Consider the following 19818-nt stretch of genomic DNA (forward strand, 5'->3'; position numbering starts at 1 on the left):
TGGGAGGAGGGGCCAGGAAGCCCCCTAAAGCCCTGTGGGCTCTGTGCAGGGGGGGGAAGGAGGTGAACAAGACTCGAATGCTTCTGCTGGTGCCAGTGGTGGCAGGTGTGGGACCACAGGACCTTCCCCCCATCCCAGCCCGTATCCCCCCACCATGTCCCCACTCACCGGCTTCCCCTCAGGGCCAGCCAGCCCTCTCTCACCCGGGAGACCCTGGAGCAAGAGACAGGGATGGGGTCAGTGCGGATGGGGGGTCTGGTGTCAGCACCAGAATGAGGGGCAGTGCGGTACTCACCGGGGCGCCGTCTCTGCCCTTTTCGCCAGGCTCCCCTCGTTCGCCCCGCGGGCCACCCTCACCCTGCAGCAGGGACAGGCACACGGTTGTAGGACAAGCAGGGACCTTCCTGTTCCCCCCCCAGAGCTTGGTGACACCCAAAGAGGGGTATCCCAAGCAGTGCCCCTGCCTGGGGCTTTGCTCCCTGGGGCCGCCCCATTGGCAGCAGGAGACTTACGACCGCAGACCTTATCTCCTTTGGGTCCCCGCTCGCCCTCAGCTCCCAGCTCGCCCTGCATCGGGGAGAAGACAGATGCCATCAGCCCCTGCTCCCCCCAGGGATGCCTGCCCCACCACCGTCCTCAGTCCCAGCCCAACTCATCACGCTGTCCCTGGCTCAGTCACCTTGGCTGCCCCACTCCTTCTGCCCAGCCACGCACCTTTGCTCCTTTGGGTCCAGTGGGGCCACGCTCGCCCGGCAAGCCCATCAGGCTGCCCTCCACCACGTCTGCCTGTGGGCAGGGTGCAGTCAGGGCCAGCACCCAGGGGACCCCAGGAAGGTCCCTCCAGGAGCACAGCCCTCCCTAAGCCCCTGTGCCAGGGGACTGGACGTGGCCATCCATCCCTAGAGGTGCAGGCTGGCACCCCGTGGGGACGGTCCCCAGCATCATCCATCACCTACCTTGGGCCCCGGGGGCCCTGGGGGGCCAGGCAAGCCATCCCTGCCCTGAGGAGTGGAGAAAAATAGGTTGAGTATCAAACGGACAGCAGGGCATGGGGGAACAGAGCCATCCCGGTACAGCCCCTCCTGGTCCCCGTAGGGCATCGCCCTGCCCCCCAGAGAGCCCCTGTCCCCTCTATGCAGGAGGGATGGAGAGAACTGTGCCCCCATCCTGGCTCACCTGCTCGCCCCGGTCACCCTTCTCGCCCCGATCACCCTGGGGAAACAACACAGTGGCTGTCATGGGGCTGTCCCCAGGCCCCCGGACCAGGTCCCCCAGCCCTCGTAACCACTCACCTTCTCGCCGGACCGCCCGGCCTCCCCCAGCTCTCCTGCCCGACCTGGCACCCCAGGGATGCCCGGCTTGCCAGGCTCCCCTGGCTGACCAGGAGGCCCCTCGGGACCCCGCTCGCCCACGGCACGGCCCATGGGGCCCTGGGGGCCGGGGGCACCTGGGTCCCCCTTGTCACCTTTGGGTCCTCGCTCTCCGGGGAAGCCTAAGGAACCCTGCAAAACATAACACCGTGCTGCCAGAGTCAACCCTGCGCCGGGGCTGTCAGGTTCCCCCCAAACATGCCAGGGCTGAGCCAGCCGTGCATCCCCCCCAGCCAGCCCAGGTAAGGGGGATCAGAGAAGCGTGTTTGGGCATGGCATCGAGCCCTGCTCTGCTCACCTCTCGGCCCGGAGGGCCCCTCTCTCCCGGTTCCCCCCGGCTGCCCTTCTGGCCCCGCAGCCGCTCAGACACTGGCAGAAACGAGTCTGAGCTCCCGTCGTAGGCACCTGTGAGCTCCTTCAGGGATGAAATCTGGGAGGGAGGAAAGAGCCACGGGCCAGAGGGTCAGTGCAACCTAGCCCCAGCAGCACACCACAGCCCTGCCAACCTGTCCTGGGTCACTCAGGTCTCCCACCACCTCCCGTGTCCCCCAACCCCCTGCACAGCAGGAACAGCCCCCAGCCTAACAGCCGGGGACTACATACCTTGATGCCAAGCGCTTCCAGGCTACGTTCAATGTTCTGCAATAAAAAGACATTAAAAACAAAGCAGGCGTTGGCCTGCTCCCACCATGGGGGCTCTGGAGGCTCCTCCATCCCCCAAGGCTGATGTCCCAGCCCAGCAGGTTGAGGAGGACTCACCACTGCAGTTCCAGGGTCTCCACGTGCTCCAGGGTTGCCAGGTCGCCCCTAGGTTTGCAAAGTGGGAGGGAATGCAAAGATGTACAGAGGTGCGTTGGCTGGGTGAGCAACACTGATGCTGCCCTCAGTAGGTTTCAGAGTCAACACTGCCAGGTGCTGCCTGGGCAGTGGCTGCAGTTGCCACCACCCTGGGGTGCTCACAGTTAGTCAGGCTCAGTGCTGGGTACTCACCGGCTCCCCTCGCAGTCCTGGCTCTCCCGGGTCCCCCTGAAACACAGCAAAGGTGTGGGGGAGGCAGAGCCAGGCTGCCCAGCACCGACTCCAGCGCCAGGGTCTAGCCCAGCCAACCTGGGGATAGGGAGTGCCCCCCTCCAAGGACTCGTCCCCTCTGGCACAGGGTCTCCCCAGACCTTTGCCTTGGAGGGCTCAGGGGCAAGAGCACACCTACCTTCAGTCCAGGCACCCCACGGAGGCCTGGTGAGCCCTGGAAGACGCAGAAGGGACATGATGGCACCTGGCACCCATGGACATGGGGCAGTGCCCCAAGGGAGCCATGGGCAGGGGTCCTGCCCACCCCATGGCAGCCCACACTCCAGGATCCAGTGCCGGGTGGCACTGTGGGCTTGAGGACTACGCACCTGGCCTGGGGGGCCGACCTGCCCTGGGACACCGGGGAGGCCAGGGGGGCCGAGGGGACCTGGCACACCTCTGTCACCCTGCTCGCCCTTGGCACCACTGCGGCCCTGCCGAGAGAGCAGTGTCACCCCCAGGACCTGGGTGCCCTGGTCTGTCCCCAGCGGGGGCAGTACCCACCACCCCCATCACCACGCTCCTATGAAGGGAGGTACTGACCTCTCTGCCAGGAGGTCCTGTGTCACCTTTGTCTCCCTAACCAGGAGGAGGGAAAGGAGTTAGAGGGATGCTGCCCCATCCACGTGCCCCAAAATTATGCTCCTGGACCCAGGAGGAGCCACTGGGCGTGTAGGGACCACACAGGCACCATGCAAGGACAGCGCAGGGACCATCCAGGGCTCGGCTCCTTACCTTTCTCCCATCCTCTCCCGGTGTCCCATCTTCTCCCTGGGGACACAGGCTGCCAGTCAGTGCCCGACTCAGAACATTGCCACAGCCCTCCCCTTGCCTTTATGTTGTACTGGGGTCACCAGCCCTCAGGACCCCCAGGCGAGCCCCAAAGCCAAGCCCCGTGCCTCCTACTCACATTCTTGCCGCTGAGACCGGGTTTGCCATCAGCACCCGGGTTGCCCTGGGAGGAAGCACAGGCAGTGAGAGAGCACCCCCCGCACTCCCCCCAGCACTGGCAGCTGGGGGTCCCAGGCCCTGCTGTAGCCCCAGTGTGCAGCAGGGAGCTGGGCACAGGGCAAGCCCTGGCAGATGGAGCCAGCTGGGAGGGCACGGGGCAGAATGCGTCCCCAGGGCACAGGGTGGCCAGTACTTACAGGGACGCCAGGTGGTCCCTGGGGGCCCCCGGGGCCAGGTGGTCCTTGCTCCCCACGCAGCCCAGGCAGCCCCTGCGGGGAAAGGAGATGGGGAGAGCACAGGGTGGCAGGGCACCCACCTCCCCCAGTTGGCTCTGGCAGGATGGAGCTTGGCCAGGATGGCAGCACCCTGCTGGGGACAGGGGACGGTCCCGCTGTGCTGTCCCAGACCAAGGAGCGCAGGACAGGATGTTGGTCCCTTGCAAGCGCGATGGCCCCAGCAGGAGCACAACCCAAACCCGCCATCCCTGGAGGTACTTACGTCCCGGCCAGGGTCCCCCTGCTTCCCCGGGTCCCCCTGCAGACAAGGAGGAGGTGAGGGCAGGGACATCCCCGCCCTGCCACGGCCCCCTCCACGAGCATCCCCAGCCCAGAGCAGAGGGTGTCCGGGGATGTGGCTCCTCCCACCCCATCACTCCTCCGACCTGCAGGCTCCACCCACGGTGCCCGGGGGCGGCTGTGCCCCCCACCCTGGACCACACTCACCCGCAGCCCAGGGGGGCCCGGGGGCCCAGGTTTGCCTTCCAGCCCATTGCGACCATCCACCCCCGGCGGGCCAAGGTTTCCCTGTAAGAAAGCAGGGCAGGAGGGCTTGGGCCATGGGGCGGGACAGGGGTGCCATGGGGCAGCCCCCAGCCCCCCAGCCCCCTCACCTTCTCTCCTGGCAGGCCTCGGTCCCCTGGGTCACCCTGCGGGGTGGGAAGAGGAGTGAGCGTTGTCCCCTTCTACGCAGGGGCCAAGTGGGGTGTGGACCCCCCCACTCAGCCCCCCATGGGGAAGGGGGCACTCACCCGTGCACCGGGGGGGCCACGGGGGCCCTCCACGCCCTGCAAGAGAGACACCCACTCAGCAGTGGGGCACGGGCAAATAAGGGGGGTCCCAAGTGCCCATCTGCCACCCCTTGCACACCAGGACCCCCGGCTCTCATGCAGAGCATCATCCATCTCGCTGCTCCCCTGTTACCTCCTGCACTGGAGAGCCAGCACCTACCCTCTCTCCAGGCGGGCCGGGGGAGCCGGTGTCACCCCGGGCACCCTTCATGCCGTCCTTGCCAGGGTCCCCGGGGTCCCCCTGCAGGGAAGGGCACCATGATTAGGGGGTACTGCCCTGCCACCAGCGCAAATGCCTGTGCAGAGCCCGTGCCAGAGCCCATGCTGAGCAGCTCTGCTTATGCTGTGTGGTTTAAGGGTGGGATAATAGCAAAGGTATGAAAATATAGGCATGGGCTGAAAAAAGAGCCAGCTGAGCCAGGGGGAAGGCACCGGCCATGGCCAGGGACAAAGGCACCTTCCAGCACCCTGCAGAGCACAGCCTGTGGCCAAAACTGCCCCCAGCCTGAGCTGGCTTGTAAAAGCAGAGCACACAGAGCGTGGGGTACTGCTGTGGGAGCCCTGAAGGGCTGGGGAGCCACGAGCATGCCGGCTCCTTCGAGGATCTCAGCTCTACAGGGGCTTTTTGCCCCATCACCCTCCTCCCAGCACCACGCAGGAGCGTGAGCCTGCATGCCTCCGGATTGCATGTGCCCCCCGCATCCCACGTGCCCCCACACCCCATGCGTCTCAGCCACAGTGCACATCAGTTCCACATGGCAGGGGCTGTTTTGGGCAGAGAGGGCTTGGTGCACCAGGACCCCAGCACACAGCCAGAGCCGGTGAGGGACAGCACAGGACACCCCACTGCCAGCATCCCAGGGGACCCACTTGTTACCTTCTCACCCTTCTCCTTTACTCCTTCGAGCCCCACACTGACCTGTGGGGCAGAGAGGGGCCGTCAGAGTGCATGGGGCTGGGCACCAGCCCGTGGGCAGGGAGAGGGGTGTGAGCAGAGCTTACAGTTCGTCCTGGGGGTCCGGGAAGCCCCTGAAAGAAGGGCGAAGGAATGGGGTTAAGGGGAGCTGGCGCAGCCCAGGGGAGGGCAGGGTTGGCTCCGGGGTGGGGGCCAGGCAGGTGGCCCTGCACCCCCCCACACCAGTGTCACTCACCGGCTCCCCACGGTCACCCTTGCTCCCTGGTGCTCCAGGGCTGCCCTGCGGGAAAGAGGGACAGGGTGAGGAGAGGAGGGGGCAGGGGACCCATGGGGTGGTGGGTCCCGTGGGGTGGAGGGTACCCCTGGGGTAAGGGTGGGTGCAGGGCAATGGCGTGCGTGGGGTGGTGGGCGTCCACGGGGTGGTACTCACGTTCCTGCCTTCGGGACCTGGGTCCCCTGGGTCGCCCTTCTCCCCGGGGGGACCTCGGTAGCCAGGGAGGCCCTGGGTGGGGGGCAGAGGGAGGGTGTGCATTAGCGGGAGCCACCCTGAGGCTGCTGGGCATCTCGCCTACCCCAGGGTGCCCATGAGCCCCGCGCTTACCCGGGGTCCCCTGTCTCCAGGTTTGCCAGGCAGACCCGCTTCGCCCTGTGGGGAGAGAGGGGGTGAGTGGAGGGCCATGGGGAGGGGGACAGTGGTCCTGGGGGATCCTCACTTACTGGGGTGCCTTCGTCACCCTTCTCTCCACGCTCTCCCTGCGGCACAGGTCAGCGGACATGGACCATGGGGAGAAAAGCACAAGTCACAGGTGTCCCCCTGTTCCCCACCAGCCCCCCACCTCCTCGGGGCCACAGTGCCCCACAGCTCCCCGCCCCCCCACCCCACGCTACCTCCTTGCCACGCAGCCCGGTCTGCCCCGGGGTGCCTGCTCGGCCCGGCTCGCCTTTCTCCCCTGGCTCTCCTGGGTCACCCTAGGCAGGGGGAGAAGGGGCAGCGGGTCAAGGCAGTGTGGGGGGAGTGCGGGGGCTGCTGGGGGGAGAAGGGGCTCAGCATGGCACCCTCTGCTCCCCGGAGCAGCACTGCAGCACGGTCTGCAGGGACAGCCCCTCCAGAGCCGGGGAAGGGTTGACAGACAGATGGACCAGATGGACGGAGAGGCAATGCCTCCTGCAGTGACATTACCTTCGGGCCGCTCCTGCCCGTGAGGCCAACGATACCCTGGTTGTTGGAGAGGGAGAGCACGTGTCACCAGGGACCGAGGTGGCCCAGTGCTGGCGGAGGGACCAGGGCGGTGAGCCGGAGCCCCCAGGGCAGAGCCCTGGCAGTCCGAGCCCCGGGGCACACCCAGACTCACCCGATCACCCTGCTCGCCTTTGGGGCCGGCCGGCCCCGGGATGCTCAGGCCAGGGGCACCCTAGTCACAAAGGGATGCAGCTTGGAGCAACGGCACAGGCACCATGAGCCCGGGGGGGGCTGTGCCATGCCCCCTGTGCCCCCCCATCCCCAGGTAGTACTGACACGGGCGCCTTTATCTCCCACGTCACCCTTGGGGCCAGGAGGTCCTTCTGGTCCTGGCAAGCCTCTATCACCCTGGAGCAGACGAAATGGCACCATCAGCCCCCTCAAACTATCCCCCTTCACCCCACTGCAGTGGGGGACAGCCAGGGCTGGGGACCAGCACGGGCATCCCCTCAAGCTGATGCCCAGCTGTGCTGTCCCACCTCCACAGTCCATGGCTGTGCCCCAGGGGGTGCCAGCCTGGGGCCGGGGGGCACAGCTGGGGCAGGGTTACCTTCTCTCCTCCAACACCGGCCACGCTGGGAGCCTAGGGGAGAAGCAGAAGGGACCATGCTGGGCACTGCTCAAGGCTCCCTGTCCCGGGGCTGGGGCAGGCAGAGGTGGACCCACCAGGCAGCATCACTTACCGGCCTGCCGGGTGCTCCCGGATCGCCCTGCAGAGAGATGGGTGTTATTGCCGGCCCCTTCCCCAGCAGCCCCCTGCCACCCATCCTGCTGGGATCCTGCTTTGCCCTCACCTTCTCCCCCCGGGGCCCAGCCGGTCCTGGAGCTCCCTATGTCGAGAGAAGAGACCTCAGGGGGCTGGTGGTGCCTGGGGATGCACAGCTGGGGCACAGCAGCCCCCTGCTCCCGGGGTGTCAGGTCCACAGTGCTGCAGCCGCTGCCCTGACTCACCTCTCTGCCCGATGGCCCTGGGCGGCCTGGAGCTCCTGCCTCGCCCTGCAGGAGAGGAGGAAGAGAAAGGTGTCAGGGGCATCCTTCCACCTCATGCCAGCGTGGCTGCTCCAGGGCAGGACAGGCATCCCCCCTAGAGTGGCCATGGCTGCCCCAGCCCACCTACCTTCTCACCCTCAGGGCCTGGCACGCCGCGGTCCCCCTGCAGAGTGAAGCAGAGGAGGGTGTCAGGGAGCCTTCCTCCTTCCAAGTCACACTGCCCCCACCCCACGTGCTGCCCCAGAGCCCTTCAGGGCCCAGCCCCAAATCCCATCCAAGACCACTGGGCTTTGACAGTGACCTCCAGGCACAGCCACCACTGGGCCACAGGGACCTCAGAACCTGCTGACGCTACCAAATGGCATGGTCCCGCTCCAGTGCTGTCTCACCTTCTCGCCTGTCTCTCCCAGCTCGCCCGGTGCCCCACGGTCTCCCTGGAGCAGGAAGAAGACAGGGTCAGGGGCAGCAGAACCCGCAGGGGACAGCATGGGTCCTGGGACAGCACTCAGACCCATTTTCTCTCTACCAAAGGCAAAGCGAGAGCATCCCTTTGGTCCCTGCACCACTCACCTTCCTGCCCTGCTCTCCTGGCGGTCCCCGAGGGCCCTGCAAAGGAGGATGGAAAAGATGTCACCTCCAGCACAGCAGGGCAAAGGCCCAGGCTGGCCAGAGCAGGAGCTGCCCAAACTGCCCTCAGGGCTTGGCTTGCTGGCGAGGCCAGCTCCTGCCCGCCTTACCTTCTCTTGGGAAACTCACCCGGTCTCCTGGGTCCCCAGGGCGGCCAGGCGGCCCTGGGAAACCTTCTTTGCTGTCTCCCTGAGGATTAAGGCAACAGTCATGTCCACGAGATAGCGATGGGCATCCCCACTGAAGAGCGGTGCAGGGTCCAGCCCCAGTGTAGAGCATCCCCACTGCCCTCTTACCTTCTCTCCCTTCAGACCGGGGGGCCCAGCAGGTCCCCGGGGTCCGGGGTCCCCAGGCAGTCCCTGCAAGAGAGCACAGCTCAGCCCCTGGGGACACATCTCAGCCCCAGGGGGACATAGCTGCCACAGCTCCGCTACACTCTGCTGTCCCCGCTGGCCCGGGGGCTGAACTCACCGGGAGGCCGGGCTCCCCTCGAGGTGCTGCCCCATCCACAAGTCCAGGGAGGCCCTGCAGAGACAGGAGTCAGCTCCTGTGTGATGGCCCAGGGGGGCTCAGTCCTTCCCAGCACCCTGGGGGGGCTGCAGTGCCTTTGGGCACCCATGGGACCTCCATCCAGGAGGGCAGAGGAGTCAGGGAAATGTGGAGCCACTCACCCTCTCCCCTCGGTCACCCTTCTCCCCCTGCAAGGGGAAAAAAAAGCAGATAAGGGCAGATCTGGATTCTCCACATGCCCCCTTGAATGGAGGGGAAACACGCTGGACAGAGCCCATCATCAGTGGTTATCAGGGCACACGCATACCATGTGCCTCTCCCCACACTGCCCACGCCAACAACAGCTCATCCACGTGTATGTGGGCATGGGCACAGCTAGTGGTGGGGGCATGGGCACAGCTGGTGGGGGGGGCACAGCTGGTGGGTGGCACAGCCCATGAGTGGGACTAGGAGTGCACAAGGGAGCAGCTTCAAGCCGTTGGCTGTCCCTCCATCCATCTGTCCATACATCTGCCCCGCTGTCCCTGTACAGCACTGGTGGGGACATACCTTCACAAACTCTCCCGGAGGTCCCGGTGGCCCCACAGGTCCAAGTGGACCAGGGGGGCCTGGATCACCAAAGGGCCCCTGTGGGCCAGGGCTCCCGGGGGGGCCAGGGCTGCCCTGGAGGACAGAGATGCTCCGTTAGCTGGGGCTGTGGCACAGGCTGGGGGTGCTGATGGAGACCCCCCCAGCATCAGCACCCCTATACCTACCGGTGTGCCCGGCTCCCCTTTCCGGCCTGGCAGGCCCTGTCCTCCATCCACGATCACCCTGGGCTCTCCCTGAATGAGGAGGGGAAGGAAAAATCAGTGTCCCCATGTGCCCTTTTGTGTCCCCAGTGCAGGCCAGGGGCCACAGTGCCACAAGGCCAGGGACCCTGCAGGGAGATGGGGACACACGGGGGTCACCCAGACGCCAAGTGCCAGGAGGTGTCAGGGGATGTGATGTGCCCGCCAGAGTCTCTGCTGCTCCCCAGGGACCCCCCACGGGGCAGCCCCGTGCCCACGACCTACCGGCTCGCCTTTCTCCCCCTTTGGGCCAGAAAGCCCCACTGGCCCCCGCGGCCCCTGGGAAGGAAAGGCAAGAGTGAGGAGGGGGGAACAGGGGGGGGAGCAAGGCTGGGGAGGAATGGGGTCATACTCACAGGATCGCCTTGGGGACCGGGGCTGCCCTGGCTGCCCTGGAGAACAAAAGCTCAAGAGGTGAATGCGTGTCCCTGACAGTCGGGGGAGCAGGGATGGGATGGGATGGGATGGGATGGGATGGGATGGCATGGGATGGCATGGGATGGCATGGGATGGCATGGGATGGCATGGGATGGCATGGCATGGCATGGCATGGCATGGCATGGGATGGGATGGCATGGCATGGCATGGGGGCTCCAGCGATAGCAGTGATGTGCAGTCCCTGCCCAGTACACTTGGCCTGAGACACGCACACCTGGGGACAGCAGTGGCCCTGCCAGCTACACCCTGGCACAGGGAAGGGGCAGGCAGGGACTGGCTCAAGGAGCAGGCAGGGCAGGCAGGGTGATGGAAAGAGCCCACCATGCAGCAGCAAACCCAGGGGGACACCCCCACTCACTGGCTGGCCGGGTGATCCAGGGTTTCCAGGGCGGCCAGGGCTTCCCGGGGTCCCATCAGTTCCAGGGAATCCCTGCAGGAGAGAGGAGCATCACACCAGCACCCGGCACACCCCAGCTCTGCTGGATCCCCCCCAGTGCCCCAGGCAGTGCTGGCCCCTGAGCTGGGGTGCAAGGGAGCAGTGTGGGGCTGGTCCAGGGCTCCCCAAGGAGATCTCCCCTCCAGCCTGGGCGAGGAGGAGGGAGGAGGAAGGAGGGACAAGGGACAGAGAGGGGCCCCTGCGTGGCCCTGTCCCTGTGCCTGGGGACCCTGGGGTGCGCAGGTGAGGGGGTCAGAAGTACTCACCCTGTCCCCCTTCTTGCCCGGCCGCTCAATGCTCTCTCCTGGCGGACCCCGTGGCCCCGCAGGTCCCGGAGGGCCAGGCAGCCCATGGCGGCCCTGGGGGAACAGCAGAGAAGATGGGCTGGGTGGCGGGTGGTGGTCAAGGCATGTCCCCCCTCTGCCCCTGAGGCCAGGGCTGGACATGTCCCTGGCTTGGCAACCACCCACCGGCAGGATAAGGGGACACAGGGACCATGCTGCTGCCCCCTGCCAGGGAGCTGCCCCCCATCTCCCCCCCCATCAGGACATTACCGGCTCGCCAGGGGGGCCCGGATGCCCTGCGCGTCCTTGTGGTCCCTACAGAGACAAAGAGAGTGGTGAGCATCCCCTGCAGGCTGGCATCAGTGGGGTGGGGGGGATGCAGCATCCCCCTGTCATCAGTTGTGGGGGGGACACACCAAAATACTCACCACCTCACCACGGTCCCCCTTCTCGCCCTGCAAAGCAACAGAGGGAACAGGTTAGGGGCTTTACCCCCATGCTCAGCTCCCCACTATGCTGCTGCCATTGGTAAGCTTGGGGGTCCCTGAGCCCCAGCAGCATGTGTGGCATAGCACGGCGCAGGGATGCTCACCTTGGGGCACTGCATGGTGCAGGGCTTCGGCTCCGGCTCCGGCTGGCAAGACAAGGGGAACCCATGTAAATCTGGGGGTAGGAGAAGCCCCCAGCCCTCTACAGGGCTGCTCCCCCTCCCCAGCACCCAGGGCACCTGTCCCCTTACTCTGGTGGAGATGATGGTACAGAGGTCATCGGTGAGCTCTCCCTCCAGCTCTGCCAGGGCGCCGCTGTCATGGTAGATATACCGCGGGTCCTCGCCAGTGACCACACGCCTGAGCTGCTCCCGGTCCGCCCCCTCCAAGCCCACTGCCAGCACCTGGACCCCTGAGACAGGAGAACCCTCAGCACCCCACAGGATGTAGCCCCCTCCCCACGCGCCCCGCTGGGACCCCATCCATCCTCACCCCCAGACTTGATGTCCCTGGCTGCGGCAATGGCATCGTCGCCGGAGGGGCCGTCAGCCAGGACCACCAGCACCGCCGGCACGCTGGGTCGGCGCCCTGCACCGGGGCTCAGCAGGTAGGTCCTGGCGAAGGTGATGGCCGCCCCTGGGGAGGGAGAAGTAGGAGGGAGGCGGTCAGCGGGATCCCACTGGTCGCTGCCCCATCTCCCACCACAGCCCCTCACCGATAGCGTTGCCGCTGGGCTCCTCGTAGCGTATGGTGCGGATCTGCTCGAGCACGGCGGGCAGGTCACTGGAGCGGTTGAGGAGCAGCCAGGGCAGGCTGCGGTAGCTGTACGTGGCCAGAGCCACCTGCAAGGGTGCAGGGGAGTGGTGGGCACCGCTGCCCACTCGCACCCCCTGGGCCCGCCCCATTATGGCAGCACCCTACCTGGGTGCCCTCAGGGCCCAGGCGTCCCAGGGCAGACACGGTGTTGGAGAGGAGGGTGCGGACGGCGTCAGCACCAGAGGAGCTGTCGCGGGTGCCGTGCACCAGGAAGACGATGTCACCACGGGCATCCTTGCAGACTGTGGGCAGAGAAGGGGTAAAGCCACCACTGGAGCGGAGACAAGCCCAGCCCGTTCCTGTAGTGACCCCAGCGTACCTGTGCGCTCGCTGATGGAGGTCTCAGCGCCTGGTGCGCTCCCCAGGACTGGGCGGAGGGTGAAGGTGTAGCGCTGGCCCAGGCGCAGCCCGGAGACCTGCTGGGAGCTGGCAGCACCGGGCAGCGTCTGCCCCGTCTCCCCTCCAGCTGCCGCCGAGGGGACAGAGTCAGGGGCACTGGCAAGCCCCCCGTGAGGATGCTGCCCCTGCCCAAGGGCTGCCCACCCACCTCACCTGCTGGGGGTGTCCAGGAGAGGACATAGCTGGAGGCACCAGGGACGGGGGTCCAGGTGAGCGTCACTGAGTCTCTCCGCACCTCTGTCACCTGCAGGTTGGTGACGTGGCCTGGGGCAGCTGCCGAGCAGGAGGAGGAAAGTGTCCTGGCCCCACGGGGCAGCCCTCACGCCACTCCCAGCCCCCCACCCATCACCCTCCCCCAGCTCGAGGCTGGGACAGCCCGGTCCCTGGGTGCCCCTCTAGGTTCCAGCCCTGCGCCAGGGGTCCAGTGCCCCCTTGGCCCCACACAGCCCCTTACCGGTGATGGCAGTGACAGTAGCCGGCTCGCTCTCTCGGCCGCTGGCCAGGCTGGTGATACTGATGTGGTAGCGCCGGCCTGGCTCCAGCCCCGCCAGGTCGTAGGAGCTGCTGGTGGCCGGGAGCTGCTGGCTGCGCTGGGGCCCCCCTGCCCAGAGGGAGAGAGGGGTGAGGGGGTGCAGTGCAGGAGCTGGTGGGGATGCAGGGCTGCCAGCCGGCCGCACTCACCCTCAGCCACGCGCCAGACCAGGCGGTATCCGGTGCTGCCGGCCACTGGCACCCAGGCCAGGCGCAGGCGGTGGTCCGAAGCCTCCGTCACCTGGAAGTTGCTGACGGGGGACAGCGGGGCTGCCTCCGCTGTGGGGCAGAGAGGCAGGCGTTAGGGGCAGGAGTGCCCAGCATTGCCCTGGGGTGCGGCCCCCTGCCCTGGCACTCACGAGTGGTGACGACAATGGAGACGGGGTTACCCTCCCGGTTGCCAATGAGCGCTGTCACCTTCACAGTGTAGGAGACACCTCCCTCCAGGTCAGGGATGTCGAAGGAGCTGGTGTGGCCAGGAACCCGCCGGCTGCTCTCCGATCCCCCTGCCAAGGACCATGGCATCAGCCCCCCACCCCACTGCCCTCACAGCCCGTCCCCATCCCCAGCCCACGGTACCGTCCCTGCGGCTCCACACCACACGGTAGGCGGTGGCTCCCGGCACGCCGACCCAGGTGACACGGGCAACGTTGCTCCTGGATGCCTGCACCTCCAGCCGGGACACCGTCCCCACCTGCTCGGGTGCTGCAACACCGAGAGGGTCACTGTCACCCGGGCTCCCAGCAAGGGGCATCAGCCAGCACTGACAGGTGGGGAAACACCTCACCTATCCTCCCCGTGGCAGTGACAGGGCTGCCCTCGCGGCCATCCACAATGGCCGAGACACCGATGGTGTAGATGATGCCAGCACGCAGCCCCTCGATGGTGAAGGCGGTGGGATCAGCAGGGAGGAAACGTGATTGCTGCAGACCTAAGAGAGATGGCCGGGATGGGAAAGGCTCTGGCACTGCTGCCGCTGCACCCTACGGTCCCCATACTCACCGTCGCTGCCTCGCCATGTCAGCAGGTAGCCCCCGGCGCCCGGCAGCCCTCTCCAGGTGACCCGCAGCTGGCTGGGACCAGCCTCCGTCACCCGCAGCTCTGAGATGCTGCCCACTGCCGGGTACTCTGCAGCATCCCACAACACCACAGCATCACCTTGGGGTGCTCAGAGGGGCCCCGCAACCACCTCGGCACCCCGAGGGCTCGTGGGGGAATAGAGGACAAATGCATGCTGGGGGGAAACACAGTACCAGGATTCCTGGTGATAAACCCCGGCACGGACTTACTGAGGCGGACAGTTAGCGTGGCAGCACTGCCCTCCCGGCCGCCCGCTAGTGCTGAGACGCGCACCAGGTAGGCGATGCCCTCCCGGAGGTCACCCAGCTCCAGCTCTGTCTGGCTGCCTGGAACGCGCCTTGTCCTCTCTGTGCCATCTGCCAGGAGCAGGGCAGCCACAGACCCTCAGCGCCGGCAGGGTCCCCCAGGTGCTGCCCACACCCCTGCCCGCAGACTCACCTTGGTTGTTGCGCACCACCACTTTGTACTCGGTGGCACCGGGGACGCCGGTCCAGCCCAGTCGCACCTGCCTGCCCGACTCCTCAATGAGCCGCAGGTCTGACACAGCACCCATGGGTGCCTCCACGCCTGCGAGGGGATGTGATGAGGCGTGGCTGGAGCCACGCAGCCTGGACAGCACAGCCCCCCTCCTCACGCTGGGCTGTCTCATGGCCAAGGGGGTCCCTGGGCTGAGCAATGCCATAGAGGATGCCCTCTGTCCCAAAGGCTTGCGAGGGTGGGGGACAACCCAGGGGACCTGTAGTGGTCACTCACCCGTCTGGAAGGTGGTGACGGGGGTGGCCACCTCCCCACCATCATAGAGCGTGTAGAGGGTGATGCGGTACTCAGTGCCCGGCTGCAGCCCTGTCAGCTGATAGGTGTTGGTGCTGCTGGGGAGCGACACTGTCCTGGGGGGCTCTGGTCCTGCAGGGAGGGGAGAGTCACTGCTGGCTGCTGGCACAGGGGGTCCATGGGGGTGACCAGGCACCCTGAGCCCACCTGTGGCTCTCTTCCACTCCAGGCGGTAGCCGCGGGCATCACGGGCACTGGTCCAGAGCACCTGGATGGACGTGGGGCCCAGGATGTTGGTCCTCAGCGTCTGCTGCACACCCGCCTCTGCAAGAGGGACCCCATGGGCTGGGCTGCTCCAAGCTGCTCTGCTGCTGGCCACCCAACCTGGCATGTCCCCGGGTGTAGAGCCACAGGGGATGGTCCCCACCCCATTCCGTGGCAATGGCACCAGGGGCAGAGCCAGAGGCCAGTGGCAGGGTGGCATCACCCATGCCCACCACCTACCTGTCCTCTGCCGCACGGTGGCTGTGGGCCCCTCCAGCTGCCCGAAGAGCGGAGCCACTGTCACCACGTAGTCGGTGTTGGGCTGCAGCCCCCCCAGCACATGTGACGTCCGCCCAGCATCCAGGTCCACCCTGTGCCTGTCCTGCCCTGCAAGAGCCGACACAGCAGTCTCTTAGAGGGTCCAGGCAGCAGGTGCCACCACCCCTCTCCTGTCCCTCCTCCCTGGGACCACCAGCAGAAGGGGTGCAAGCTCTGGGACGGGCACCTACCTATAAGGGTCGCCCAGGAGAGCCGGTAGCCGGTAGCACCGCTGACAGGCTGCCAGGCCAGCAGCATGCTCTGCGCTGAGACGTTGTGGACAGCTAAGTGCTGCATGCCTGCCAGGCGCCCTGTGGGTGGGAGGTGCCTGTTGCATCCCCCACATGAGAGCGGGGAAGACGGCAGCAGGAAGCACCTTCACCTGCAAACCTGCCCCCTCCGGGGGTGAGAAGCCCCCTTGTCCCGGCACACAGATGCTGAACCGCACTGAGGTCACTTAGTGCAGCCCGCGCCTGGGCAGCTCCTCCAAAGCACCCCAGCTCCAACAAACTGAAACTCAAACGCCTTCCTTTTAATGCCTTAAATACTTTCTGCAGGTTAAGGCTGCCTGGGGCAGCTGAAAAAATTGGTTTGCCAAAATTTGAGGCTTACAAAGGTGTTGCCCCAGGGCTTCACCCCCACTCCTGCCCAGCGATGCTTTCCAACACTCTCTTCCCTGGTGGAAACCACGCTTTCCTCCCAAAGAGCACGGAGCTTGAATTTATAAAAAAGACCCTGCATTTTTTCGGACGACATTTTTACATCACGTGGGCAAAGCTCCAGTGGAAACACTCCCAGAAGGCAATGAAGGAGCTCGGGAGTGCACAATGCTGCATTTCCCCTGGGAGCACCTTTTGGGGCTCAGAGCATCACCTCGCAATTGTGCTCGCCCGCATCCCCATCCCACCCCCCCAGGCAGTAATGGGCCAGGCAGCCCCGTCCCCATGGGGCATGGTGACTGAAGGAGCATCCCTGTGCTGGGAACCCGTCCCTGTCCCCGGCTGAGCCCAGGGCCAGGCGCGGTGCTTACGTGTCCGAGCGGTGAGGGTGGCAGGGACGGCAGGCTGTTGCGCATAGCGGGGTCGGAGCGTCACCACGTACTCAGTGTCGGGGCGCAGGTTGCTCAGCGTGGCCGACTGCGCGCTGGCCCCCAGGCTCTTCTCCTCCCCCTGGGCTGCTCCTGGGGGCGAGGCAGAGGGGTGCGGGTGGGCGTGGGGGTATGGCATGTGCCGGGCCCGGCAGAGAAGGGGTGTCTGTGGGCCGGCACCCTGCCCTGAGGATGCCAGGCGGTGCCAGGGGTGGGGAGCACGGGGAGAGGCTGGGACGGCAGCCAGGGCAGGGGCACCCATCGGAGCGCCCAGGGCCAGGGAGTGGCTGCCAGGTGTGCGGCTCCAGCCCAGCGCCTGGCTGGGACAAGGGTCTGCCACCCACCCCCTACGCACAGCAACCGTGGGGCACACGCATGGCTGTGCTCCCAGCCCCAGGCCGGGGCACACACTGGGCCCCTGGCCATTGTATGTCCCCATGCACACGCCCCGAGCCCTGTGCACCAAAGCCTCTGGGTGTAGGAACACACACACTGCCTCCACGCCTCTGCACACGCGCGTGCCCCACAGCCCACACATGAGTGTCAGCTGCTGTGGTGAAAACAGGTGTGCACACACACTCGTGGTGTTCTTGGCATGATGTACCCCCTGCATCAGCCCCCCCCGCATGCACCCCCCCGTGCATGCACCCTGCCATGCAACTCCCTGTCAGGTCCTGCCCAGCTCACAGGGCTGCACAAAGGCAGGGCATCCAGGCAGCACCATCCCCTTACAGGGACCGTCCCCTCACCTTGCACAGCGTAGCTGAGGCTGTAGCCCTGGGGGGGCTCAGGGCCAGGCTGCCAGGCCAGCCGCAGGAAGGTCGGTCCGGTCTCCACCACACGGAAATCCAGCATGGAGCCAGCACGGCTCTCTGGGAGCACACAGAGCCAGGGATGAGCCCGCAGTCCCATTTGCCATGGGCACCCAGTGCCTGCTCATGTCCCTGTCCCCACGGACGTGGACACTCACGGGTGCGTGCTCGGCTGGACACCGACTCGCCAATGCTGTTGGCGTACTGGGCGGTGACAGTGACCAGGTACTCCGTCCCCATGCGCAGCCCTCGCAGCACAGTGCTCGTCTCCCGTGGCCCCAGGCTCACCTGAGCAGGGACAGTGTCACCCCATCGCCATCCCCAGGTCACACATGGGACCCAAACAGGCAGGTAGGAGCACTGACCTCCTGTCTCTCCGCCACGATCGGCTGCCCCAGCCCCGTCAGCGGCACGTGCTGTACCCGGTAGCCGGTGACAGGACCGCTGGCTGCTGTCCAGCGGATCCGCAGCTGGTCGAGGCCTCGCTCCAGGATCTCCAGGTTGGAGGGGCCAGCGTGACTCGGCCCATCTGTGGGGGAGCACAGGGGCTGTCGGCTCCAGGGTGTGTGGGGCAGCAGGGAGAGCTTGCTGGGGTGGCACAGCCACATTCCCAGCAGAATGGGATGGCCAGGAGGGCATTTTGGGGAGGATGAGTGCTAAGCGTGCACCCAGGGTGAGCGCAGCCTGGCACCCAGCACTGCCAGCACCTGCACCCCGCAGGGAGGAGGCTGGGGGCCCATACCCAACAGGCGCAGGGTGCCCCCGGCGCTTGTGCACACCCTGCGTGTCATCAGTGGCACCAACGTCCCCAGCAGTTTGAAGTCACCAACGTAGAAGAAGAAGGCGTCGGTGGGCATTGAGGCCACGCGGATCAGCTCCTTGTGGTCAGCGTTCTTGATCCCTAGCAGGCATGGGAGATGATGGGTGAGGGCAGGGATCCTGAACCCAGCAGGAGCCCCCCTCACCCGATGCCAAAGCCTCACTCACCCACGGCAAAAACTTTGATGCCCTGGCTCTTCAGCTTTGCTGCTGGCCCCTCGGCATCATCCTGGGACTTGCCATCCGTGATGAGGATGCAGATCTGCAGGGCAGGGGAGAGCCATAAGATCCAGCCCAGGACCCACGGATCTGCCATATCCCACCTGGGTGTCCCCAGGGCCACCGCCCCACACCTACCTGGGGAACCCCGGGCCGGAGCTGCGCGGGGCCAAAGAAGTTGTCAGCAACGTAGCGGAAGCCAGCACCAGTCCGTGTGTTGCCGCCCTTGTAGCTCAGCTGCTGGATGGCCCTCCGGACGCTTGTGCCATCGGTGTGCTGGGAGAAGGGGAACTCCACCCTGGGGGGGCACAAAGGACGTGTCACCTCGTGGCCCCTCTGCCCCACCGCCCCACAGACCCTGTCCCCAGGGCTCACCGCGGCTCATCGCTGTACTGTGCCACAGCGAAGCGTACTGCCTTCTCACCCACCACCTGTTCGAAGGGCCCCACCAGGTCATCCATGAAGGTGCGGACAGCACGGAAGTTGTTCCTGCCGATGCTAGACGAGCCGTCCACCAGGAAGACGATGTCAGCCTCCAGCACGTCCTCGCACACTGCTACGGGGCAGTGACAGCACTCAGGGCACAGACTGGCACCGCAGCATGGTGGTGCTGGGCTCCTCTCGCCCCCCGTCCCCTATGTGCACCCAGTGCTCAGCACCCACCTTGGCTTCTCTTCTGTGCTGCAGCCGGGGGGCCCAGGAGCGTGGGTAGCACGGCGAGGAGCAGGAGCCGGCCGCTCATCGTGGGAGCCTGCAGGAGAGGATGCCACCACCACCACCCCAAACCAGCTCCATGCCTCTGGGGACAGTAGTGACCCGGGAGGTCCCAGCACCATGCCATGCCAGGATGCCCGGCAGCCTCAGGAGGGCAAGGCGCCAGTGCCGCCCTGGGCACCACTGCTGGCACCCCACAGCGCAGGGGAGAGACCCCGCTTTGGTCTGGGGCAGGAAGGCAGCGGGGCCATGCCCGGCCGTGTTACCACGCATCCCCCCGTGCCGGAGGAGCAGCCGGCTTACTGAAAAGCGCCGGGTGGGCCGCGGCTGGCCTGTGCCCGGCCAGGTGGGAGCGGTGCTGGTGGCTACCCCGTGGCACGACACGGGCCTGCGGTGGTCCCGGGCACGGAAGGGCACGGTGGTGGGCATGCCCCCCCCCCGTTCAGCCTGGCCGGGCCCGGCCCGCGGCCCCGCTCGCTGCCCGACGCCCTGGGGAGCCGTGCCCCGGCCGGGGGGAAGCTGCCAGCCCCGGCTGCAGGGTGCGCACGGGCTCTGCCTCCACAAGCCCTTCCCGCTGCCTCCTGCCTGCCTGCCCGCCCCACGCCTCGGCACCGGCAGCGGTTCACCCCGGCTGCTCCTGCCCACCGGTCCCCCCGCCCGCAGGGGCTCCCCACCGCCCCAGGAAGGGTGGCAAAAGCGGGGTGCTCTAGGGCAGCGGGGAGCCGGGGTGGGCGAGCCCTGCCCGCGAGCCCCACACCCCGCCGCTTCCCACGC

The 19818-nt window shown here is 66.6% G+C and overlaps 1 protein-coding gene across 1 annotated transcript in view; it reads right to left on the reverse strand.

Moving 5' to 3' along the window:
- The window catches only part of COL7A1 (collagen type VII alpha 1 chain), a 31100-nt gene that overhangs the window by 10950 nt on the left and 332 nt on the right, over positions 1-19818 (reverse strand). The window contains exons 2-80 of the mRNA XM_054838625.1: positions 18994-19081; positions 18706-18886; positions 18469-18628; positions 18280-18373; positions 18035-18193; positions 17658-17821; positions 17451-17580; positions 17230-17352; positions 16424-16573; positions 15585-15704; positions 15316-15462; positions 15019-15135; positions 14794-14943; positions 14479-14607; positions 14250-14396; positions 13963-14088; positions 13748-13891; positions 13540-13665; positions 13320-13466; positions 13111-13239; positions 12884-13030; positions 12583-12702; positions 12350-12496; positions 12136-12272; positions 11930-12056; positions 11707-11850; positions 11466-11626; positions 11319-11360; positions 11155-11181; positions 10997-11041; positions 10709-10801; positions 10365-10436; positions 9925-9960; positions 9794-9847; positions 9494-9562; positions 9288-9401; positions 8900-8926; positions 8700-8753; positions 8525-8587; positions 8358-8417; positions 8172-8207; positions 7991-8035; positions 7729-7764; positions 7563-7607; positions 7406-7441; positions 7295-7321; positions 7162-7194; positions 6888-6959; positions 6724-6783; positions 6552-6587; positions 6260-6340; positions 6089-6124; positions 5973-6017; positions 5802-5873; positions 5607-5651; positions 5458-5484; positions 5333-5374; positions 4616-4696; positions 4417-4452; positions 4279-4314; positions 4112-4192; positions 3888-3923; positions 3587-3658; positions 3349-3393; positions 3174-3209; positions 2982-3017; positions 2768-2872; positions 2578-2613; positions 2361-2396; positions 2130-2177; positions 1974-2009; positions 1669-1800; positions 1293-1502; positions 1177-1212; positions 957-1001; positions 715-786; positions 523-567; positions 296-358; positions 169-213 (exon numbers count right to left, since the gene is read on the reverse strand). Coding sequence (XP_054694600.1) covers positions 169-213; positions 296-358; positions 523-567; positions 715-786; positions 957-1001; positions 1177-1212; positions 1293-1502; positions 1669-1800; positions 1974-2009; positions 2130-2177; positions 2361-2396; positions 2578-2613; positions 2768-2872; positions 2982-3017; positions 3174-3209; positions 3349-3393; positions 3587-3658; positions 3888-3923; positions 4112-4192; positions 4279-4314; positions 4417-4452; positions 4616-4696; positions 5333-5374; positions 5458-5484; positions 5607-5651; positions 5802-5873; positions 5973-6017; positions 6089-6124; positions 6260-6340; positions 6552-6587; positions 6724-6783; positions 6888-6959; positions 7162-7194; positions 7295-7321; positions 7406-7441; positions 7563-7607; positions 7729-7764; positions 7991-8035; positions 8172-8207; positions 8358-8417; positions 8525-8587; positions 8700-8753; positions 8900-8926; positions 9288-9401; positions 9494-9562; positions 9794-9847; positions 9925-9960; positions 10365-10436; positions 10709-10801; positions 10997-11041; positions 11155-11181; positions 11319-11360; positions 11466-11626; positions 11707-11850; positions 11930-12056; positions 12136-12272; positions 12350-12496; positions 12583-12702; positions 12884-13030; positions 13111-13239; positions 13320-13466; positions 13540-13665; positions 13748-13891; positions 13963-14088; positions 14250-14396; positions 14479-14607; positions 14794-14943; positions 15019-15135; positions 15316-15462; positions 15585-15704; positions 16424-16573; positions 17230-17352; positions 17451-17580; positions 17658-17821; positions 18035-18193; positions 18280-18373; positions 18469-18628; positions 18706-18886; positions 18994-19072 — 6603 coding nt within the window. The 5' untranslated portion in view covers positions 19073-19081. The remainder of the gene's footprint in view (positions 1-168; positions 214-295; positions 359-522; positions 568-714; positions 787-956; positions 1002-1176; positions 1213-1292; positions 1503-1668; positions 1801-1973; positions 2010-2129; positions 2178-2360; positions 2397-2577; positions 2614-2767; positions 2873-2981; positions 3018-3173; positions 3210-3348; positions 3394-3586; positions 3659-3887; positions 3924-4111; positions 4193-4278; positions 4315-4416; positions 4453-4615; positions 4697-5332; positions 5375-5457; positions 5485-5606; positions 5652-5801; positions 5874-5972; positions 6018-6088; positions 6125-6259; positions 6341-6551; positions 6588-6723; positions 6784-6887; positions 6960-7161; positions 7195-7294; positions 7322-7405; positions 7442-7562; positions 7608-7728; positions 7765-7990; positions 8036-8171; positions 8208-8357; positions 8418-8524; positions 8588-8699; positions 8754-8899; positions 8927-9287; positions 9402-9493; positions 9563-9793; positions 9848-9924; positions 9961-10364; positions 10437-10708; positions 10802-10996; positions 11042-11154; positions 11182-11318; positions 11361-11465; positions 11627-11706; positions 11851-11929; positions 12057-12135; positions 12273-12349; positions 12497-12582; positions 12703-12883; positions 13031-13110; positions 13240-13319; positions 13467-13539; positions 13666-13747; positions 13892-13962; positions 14089-14249; positions 14397-14478; positions 14608-14793; positions 14944-15018; positions 15136-15315; positions 15463-15584; positions 15705-16423; positions 16574-17229; positions 17353-17450; positions 17581-17657; positions 17822-18034; positions 18194-18279; positions 18374-18468; positions 18629-18705; positions 18887-18993; positions 19082-19818) is intronic.

The sequence above is a fragment of the Grus americana genome, chromosome 11, assembly GCF_028858705.1.
Source record: "Grus americana isolate bGruAme1 chromosome 11, bGruAme1.mat, whole genome shotgun sequence".
Lineage (NCBI taxonomy): Eukaryota > Metazoa > Chordata > Aves > Gruiformes > Gruidae > Grus > Grus americana.